Source organism: Fukomys damarensis, unplaced genomic scaffold, assembly GCF_012274545.1.
Source record: "Fukomys damarensis isolate Sample0158 unplaced genomic scaffold, DMR_v1.0_HiC HiC_scaffold_37, whole genome shotgun sequence".
NCBI lineage: Eukaryota > Metazoa > Chordata > Mammalia > Rodentia > Bathyergidae > Fukomys > Fukomys damarensis.
In genome coordinates, this window is record NW_022900949.1 from 6814332 (window position 1) to 6822487 (window position 8156).

Here is an 8156-nt window from a genome sequence, read left to right on the forward strand (position 1 = left end):
TACAGAGTGATCCAGGTCAGTCTCAACGACATAGCGAGACCCTGTCTCAAAAGAACAAACAAAAAACCCCCTAAAATCTATCCTGCCGGCCGAGCCCCACGAGGACCAGGGTCCTCTTCCCTCTCAGGGGGCTCCAGGGCCCACAGGTGGTCTCTCCCATCACAGATGACCGCTTGGATGGTGCTGCTGGCCCTGCGGGCCTCGCTGCTGCTCCCCCTGGCCGGCTGCACAGCCCCCAAGGCCACCCTGCGCTTCGTGGCTGTGGGTGACTGGGGCGGGGTCCCCAACGCTCCATTCCACACGGCCCGGGAAGCGGCCAACGCAAAGGAAATCACCAGAGCCGTGCAGACGATGGGAGCCGACTTCATCCTGTCCCTGGGGGACAACTTCTACTACACCGGAGTTCGCGATGTCAATGACAAGAGGTTCCAGGTGTGTGCTGGGCTGGCCAGCGGCCCCAGTCTGGCGGCCTTCCTGTAAACAGAACGCCTGCAGGGGATCGGAGCACTTGATGGCTCCTGTGCTCCTGGCCCCTGGTTGGTGGGAACCTGAGAGCAGCCAGTGATGCCCAGGTGGGCATCTTACTGTCCGCTATAGGAGACCTTTGAAGATGTGTTCTCCGACCGCTCCCTGCGCAGCGTACCCTGGTATGTGCTGGCCGGGAACCACGACCACCTTGGGAACGTCTCGGCACAGATTGCCTACTCCAAGATCTCCAAGCGATGGTGAGCATCCCCCCGGCACAGTGAGCTGGGCAAGGCGGCATGGTGAGCTTAGGTGTGCACAACTGTTATTCCAGCATTTGGGAGGCTGAGGCAGGAGGATCTCCAGGAGCTGAAGCCCAGCTGGGGCTAAATAGCGAGTTCAGTAGTGGACTACACAGTGAGACCCTGTCTTGAAAAAAGTCCGGGCACGGTGGTGGTGCATTTCCGTAACCCCAGCACCCTGAGGGGAGGCAGAGGCAGGAAGATTACAGATTTAAGCCCAGCCTGGTAAACTTTGCAACCTAAGAAGTCCCTGTCTCAAAATAAAATATAAAAAGGGGACTGTGGTAAAGCTCATTGCAAAGGCCCTGAGTTCAATCTCAGTTAAAAAATAAATATGTAGGGCCGGGGATTTAGCGCAGTGGTTCCACTGCCTGCCTTGCAAGCGCAAGGATCTGAGTTCGATCCCTGGCCTCAAAAAAAAGCTGGGCGTGGTTGCCTACACCTGTCATCCCAGCACTCGGGAGGCTGAGGCAGGAGGATTGCTTTGAGTTCAAGGCCTGCCTGAACTACATGGCAAGAGCCTGGCTCAATAAAACAAAACAAACTTAAACAAAACCAACCACCCAACCAACACACCAAAGAAAAATACATCAAGTTTTTCAAAAAGGTCCTTTGGCTTGAGCCAGCCCTGGCCTGATGTTTCTCTGCCTCGGCAGGAACTTCCCCAGCCCCTTCTACCGCCTGCACTTTAAGATCCCGCAGAACAATGTGACTGTGGCCATCTTCATGCTGGACACGGTGACGCTGTGTGGCAACTCAGATGACTTCCTGAGCCAGCAGCCCGAGAGGCCCCGAGACCCGGCAGTGGCCCGCACCCAGCTGTCCTGGCTCAAGAAGCACCTGGCGGCGGCCAAGGAGGACTACGTGCTGGTGGCCGGCCACTACCCCGTGTGGTCCATCGCCGAGCACGGGCCCACCCGCTGCCTGGTCAAGCACCTGCGCCCCCTGCTGACCACCTACGGGGTCACGGCCTACCTGTGTGGCCACGACCACAACCTGCAGGTGAGGGCCTTGAGGGTGAAGGGGGCAGGTGCACTACACACCTGTGATCCCAGCACTTACTCAGGAGGCTGAGGCAGGAGGATCGCATGAGTTCCAGGTCAGCCTGGGCTACATAGTGAGTTCAAAGGCAGTCTGAGCTATCTAGCGAGTCCCTGTCTCAAAAAATAAATAAAATACAAGGTGACTGGAGTCAGGGACAGGTATGGCCTGGGTGGGAAAACCCCCGGTCAGCCTGCTGTCAGGGCTGGGGCTGCCCTGACCCTGTGTCCTTTTGTCCCAGTACCTTCAAGATGAGGATGGCATTGGCTTTGTACTAAGTGGGGCTGGGAACTTCATGGACCCTTCTGTGAAGCACCAGCGCAAGGTCCCCAACGGTTACCTGCGGTTCCACTACGGCTCCGAGGACTCGCTGGGCGGCTTTGCCTACGTGGAGATCGGCGCCAAAGAAATGACCGTCACCTACATCGAAGCCTCGGGCAAGTCCCTCTTCAAGACCAGCCTGCCTCGGCGGCCCAGGCCCTGAGCTCCCGGGAGGCCCGCTGCGCCCACGGGGGCCTGAAGCGGGGGACCCTGCAGGTGGCACAGGGACCAGGGCCCCAGTAAAGAAGCCACAGCGCCATGTGGCAAAAACAGGCACTGGTGCCCGCGTAGGTGAGGCAGCGCGGATGTGAGTCCTGGCCTGCGGCCTGCGTGTCACACACTCGGGGTGGGAGGTAATCCGGTGTCCTCTGTCACTGTCATTCAATAAAGGAAGTGTTGCCAAGGCTGCATTCGTATCTGGGACATGTTGTGTCCACGGGGTGACAGTGTCAGGGCTCCCCACCTCCTCCTCTGGTCAGCCTCATCGATAAACAGCTGGGCACCCACGTGGATAAGAGTTTAACTCACACCCAAGAGCTGGGCGTGGTGGTACTTGCCTGGGAGGCCAGCACTCAGGAGGCTGAGGCAGGAGGATCACTATGAGTTCAAGCCCAGCCTGGGCTACATAGTGAGTCCCTGTCTCAAAACAAAAACAAAAACAAAAAACAAACCAACAAAAACCCATCATGGTGGTTACCTGTTATCCCAGCACTCTGGGAGGCTTAGGCAGGAGGATTCCAAGTTAGAGCCCAGCCTGGGCAACTTAGTGATGTAGCAAAACCCGGTCTCAAAATAAAAAGGGGGAACAAAAGTGGACTGGAGACATAACTCAGTGCAAAGGCCCTGGCTTCAACCCCCACCACGAAAAACCAAAACCAAAACTAAATGAAACAAAAACAAGCAGAGGGCCGGGGATGTAGCTCAGCGGAGCTCTGCCTGCCTGGAAAGTGCAAGGTCCTGAGTTGGATTCCCTGTACCACCAAACAAGCAGAAAGCAGGGTAGAACACAAATCTCCCAGGCTCCCACCCCGTTCCGCAGCCCTGCCTTCTGTTTCTGTTCCTTCTACGCTTGCTCTGGCAGCACGTATATAATTTCCTTTCCTTCTGAAGTTGTTGCTCCCATAACAACCACCCCTCCACTTCCCCTGCGTGGAAGATTGAACACAGAAAGCCCTGGGCTACACCCCTAGCCCTTTTAATTGTTTTGCTTTGAGACTGTTTTCCTTCTTTGTTGTTTTGAGCCCAGGCTGGCCTCGAACTCACAGCGACCCTCCTGCCTCAGCCTCCCGAATGCTGGGATCACAGGCGTGGGCCACCATGCCAGGCTGTGGTTTGAATGAGTCGACAGAGGGCACAAACCTGCAGCACCGTCAGACCTTCAGCCCCCAGGTTCCCTTTGTACCTCAGGGATTCTTCTTTTTGTGTCTGGAGCTCTGCCCCGTCCACCCTTGGGACAGCTGCCATCTTGCTGTGGCTTCAGAGACCCCAACTTGTACAGAACCACGAGCCAGCACTCCCTGAGGGCCACTGGGTGCTTCCAGTCTTTTCTCAGTCTTCCACCAGCGTTGGGTTTGAGGACCTCACTCGCTCGGGCCCTGTGCTGTGCACACGTTTCTGGGTAATCAGGGTTTGCTGTCAGGAACAAGTTTCTCTTTTTCCCTCTTAGCTTTCTTTCTTTTTGGTGGTGTTGGGGATGGAACCTGGGGCCTTGCGTACACAGCCACCCACCCTACCGGGGAGCTACACACACAGCCCCAGCATCTCTCCGACGGGGGAAAGAAAGCAGGAAGACGGCAGCCATGGTGCGCGTCTGTCATCTCAGCACTCTGGGAGGCTGTGGCAGGAGGGTCTCAAGTTTGAGCCCAGCCTGGGAAACTTAGCAAGACCCTGCCTTAAAATGTAAAATAAAAAGGGCTGGGGATATAGCTCAGGGCCAAGGTCCTGGGCTTGATGCCCAGTATTGTTAAAAAAAAAAACAAAACCCCAGCAATAATCATGTCATTAAAAAAAAGAATAATACAGAATATCTTTGATTCTGTAAAGCTATTATACAGACTGGGAATATTACACCTACATTCAGGCTCCAGCTGGCCTTGAACTCCCAGCTTCAAGGGACCCTCCTGCCTCAGCCTCCCAAGTCACCAGGACTACACATGATCCGTGCCCCGTCCAGACTCTCGGCCGGAACCTCTCCGTTCAGCCTCCCGGCTGGCCCTTCCCGCTGACTCAGGGGCTCCGGGCCGCAGGGGTCTGAGTCACAGGTCGCCCCGCACAGTCCCCTGTTCCCAGGGCAGAGCACAGAAAGGAGAAGCGACACCGCCGGGATCACAGGGCAGTGAGTGGTGCGGCGGGGTCCGTGGCAGGACCTCCTCCGGGCTTTGCTGCTCTCCTCGCCAGCACTGGGGGTCGACATTCAGTTGGCGCCTTCTCTCTCCTTTCCCACCGAGAGGCGAGGGCTTTGGTCCGTTCCCGCCCGCAGGTGCTGCCTCGCTACAGGCGCAGAAGCAGCGGGGTCAGCACTCGGGGAGGCTGAGGCGGGAGGATCGCTGGGAGTTCAAGGCCAGCCTGGGCTACACAGGGAGATCCTGTCTCAAAAACAAACCAAAGAGAAGAGAAAGACAAAGGAAAAAGGAAGAAAGGAAAGAGGATCTGCGAAGGAGAGATGCAGTCAGCAGCGGTGAATCACGGAGGAGGACTCAGGAGATGCCCAGGGAAGGGCGCCCCCTAGCGGTGCGCTGCGCGTCGCCTCCGTCCTTTCCTGTTGCTACAACAACATGGCCACATTCTGCCACGGGCACGGTTACCCCGTTAACCCACAGTTGCTCCATAGCACAGCTAAATTATTTTAGCTTCACGGCACGGCTCAGTTACTGTTTTGTTAAAAATAGCCGTCTGCCTGCCAATTGGCTCTCACCCTGACAAGGAGACGGCCCCCCACCGTCCCCTTCAGTTTTCTTTTTTTTGAGACAGGGTCTCACTAGGTAGCTGAGACTGACCTGGAACTCACTGTGTAGCCCCAGGCTGGTCTCGAACTCACAGCGATCCTCCTGCCTCAGCCTCCCGAGTGCTGGGATGACAGGCGTGCGCCACCAGGCCGGCCTCCCCCCAACCCCGCTCTCAGCTCTGGGGTTGCTTACCCGGGACCGGGGACCCCGCGGGGTCGCAGCAGAGCTTTGCCCTGTCCACTGCTTCCCCCGTGTGGCCATGCCCCGAACTGCAGCCACCCCCTGTGCCCCGGCTTATTCCTGGGAACAGACCCGCGATCCTCGCAGCTCCTCCGGTGCAAGCCTTGCTAGGGTGCGGAGGATTCCACCCCACCCCAGAGAAACCCCCAGAGGCGTGGGGACTGAAATTGCAAGTTCATCTGCTCCGGAGGGATCCTCAGAGCAGTGTCCCGCTTATGGGCACTTTGCAGACCAGTAAGAACATTTTATTACTATTTTTAAGACAGGGTCTCACTACGTAGTTCAGGGCGGCCTTGAACTAGAGGGGATCCTCCTGCCTCAGCCTCCCAAGACAAGGGGGAACATTTTAGGAAGGTACAAAAATAAATAACATCCTAGGCAAAGGGGAGGGCATATATACATCACAGTCATATCCGGACACCAGATGCTATGCCCCACACCCCTTCACTGTGCGTCCAAACTGAGGCCTAGAGTCATGGCTCAAGGCCCAAGCCCAGTTCTGTTCCTGAACTCCACTCTTCCTCTCATATGTGGTGCCCACCCCAGTGTCCTCCAGCTTCTACATCAATTCCTAGTTATTCACCCCTGTCCCCAAAGGACCTTGCCACATCTCTCCCTTGCTCTCACACCTCCCATGGCTCCCCAGTGCCATCAAGAATCAAGAGCAACTCCAAGATCTTCAGTTTGGCTCCTGAGACTTTGAAAAACTTGGTCCTCCCTGACTCATTTTATCATAAGCACGAACAACTACAGAAACAACAAAAAAGCAATAAAATCGGGTGCAGTGGGGCAGTCTGTCACCCCAGATATTCAAGAGGCTGAGGCAGAACAATCTCAAGTTCATGTCCACTGTAGGCAAGTTAATGAGACCCAATCTCATTAAAAAACATTCTTGCCAGGGATTTAGTTCAGTGGTGCCACTGCCTGCCTCACAAGTGGAAGGTCCCAAGTTAGATCCCTGGTGCCAAAAAACAAAACAAACAAACAAACGTTCTTTTTTTTTTTTTTGAAGAGTAGGAAAAATTTATTGAGAGAAAGATAGCTTCTGTCTAAGAGAGACAGAAGGGGGACCAGAGAGTGGGTTCCAGAAAATATTCTTGCCGGGCGTGGTGGTGCATGCCTGTGATCCCAGCAGTCGGGAGGCTGAGGCAGGAGGATCGCTGTGAGTTAGAGACCAGCCTGAGCTACATAGTGAGTTCCAGGTCAGTCTCAACTATGTAGTGAGACCCTGTCTCAAAAAACAAAATTCTTAATGGGCTGTATCTCTGTAGTATAGTGCTGACATAGTACCTCTGAGGTCCTGAGTTCAATTCCCAATATTGAAAAAAAAAAAAAAAAAACCCAAACAGCACACACCTGTCATCCTGCATTAGGAGGCCGAGGCAGAAAGATTGTTTCGAGTTCAAGGCCAGCCTGGGCTACATAGTGAGTTCAAGGCCAGCTTGGACTACACAGTGAGACCCCTGACTCAAAAACAAAACAAAACAAAATACGCGCGCGCGCCCACACACACACACACACACACACACACACACACACACACTCACACGCTAAGCCCTTGAGTCCTTTTCACAAAGGGAAGGCAGCTCGCGCCCTCTTGTGGTGAGAACCCAGGTGATGAGTTGATCCGTTTAGAATATTTTCTGCGTGCCTTCAGCAAGAAGGTAGCGTGATGGGCTGGGAGAACGGAAAACAAAACAAAAACAAAAAACAAAGGGCATGTGGTCCCACTCAAAATCACAGTCCATTGTGCAAAGCTTCAACTAAGGGCCAGTTAGACCCCTTAAAAGGGAAAGCTAGCCAGGCACGGTGGCACACCCCTGCAATTCCAGCTAATCTGGAGGCTGAGGCAGGAGGATCCCCAGCCTGGGCAATGTAGCAACAGTGTCTCAAAACCAAACTATACCGAACACAAACAAAACAAATCATTCTCAACAACAACAAAAAAGGGTAGAGGATGAAGCTTAGTTGTAGAGAATCTCCGTGTTTAATCCCTAGTACTGCAAAATCAAAAACAAAAAAAACCCCAAAACAATCCAAAACAAAACAAAACAAAAACCCCAAAACAAACAAACAAAAAGCTCCAGTGGTAGCGACTCGCTGCAGTCAGCTGTTTGTGGACACTGAAAGCTCTTAAAGGGTTCACCCTCATTGTAAATGTAGAAATAAAATACCCATGGGATTACAGGCATGTGCTACCACACCCCGCTAGTAATATGTAGTTATATTTGTTTTTTTTTTCCCCAAAGGAATAATTATTTGCCAGTTTTTTGGTTTTTTTGAGACAGGGTCTCATTATGTAGTTGAGACTGACCTGGAACTCACTATGTAGCCCAGGCTGGTCTCGAACTCACAGCGATCCTCCTGCCTCAGCCTCCCGAGTGCTGGGATCACAGGCGTGCACCACCATGCCCAGCTATTTGCCAGTTTTTTAAATCTAATAAACTTGTAGACTTTTCCTTTACTTTTATACATACACGCAAGAGCAAAACAGGTCTTTCACCGTTTTGATGGCCACAATGGCCTGACGATCTCCGTCTCATTTACGGTATTACCTGGTGTTGGGTAGGTGAACGACACGAGGATCCTGGAGGAGGCCCACGCCGAACCTTCAAAGGGGACGCAGGGCGGTCCCGTGTGCTTCCGCTTCCGGGGCAGCCACCCTGCACTTCCAAGAGGCGAGAAGCCGCTGTGCAGCCCTGGAAAGCAGGAGGCCCCCGTTCAGATGGGTTGGGAAGGGGTCTGCCCTTTCTGGAGCTGTGACCCTGGTTACCTCTGTTTTCTGCACATACGCAACCCCCCACCCCCCAACACTGGGATGGAACTCAGGACCTTCACACTG

The 8156-nt window shown here is 54.1% G+C and overlaps 1 protein-coding gene across 2 annotated transcripts in view; it reads left to right on the forward strand.

Annotated features, from left to right (window-relative positions):
• Positions 1-2561, forward strand: part of Acp5 (acid phosphatase 5, tartrate resistant) — a 3312-nt gene extending 751 nt beyond the window's left edge. For both annotated transcript variants that reach the window (XM_010634742.3, XM_010634743.2), the window contains exons 2-5: positions 166-432; positions 598-725; positions 1424-1769; positions 2050-2561. In XM_010634742.3, coding sequence (XP_010633044.1) covers positions 166-432; positions 598-725; positions 1424-1769; positions 2050-2292 — 984 coding nt within the window. In that variant the 3' untranslated portion in view covers positions 2293-2561. The remainder of the gene's footprint in view (positions 1-165; positions 433-597; positions 726-1423; positions 1770-2049) is intronic.
• The last annotated feature ends 5595 nt before the right edge of the window (positions 2562-8156 follow it).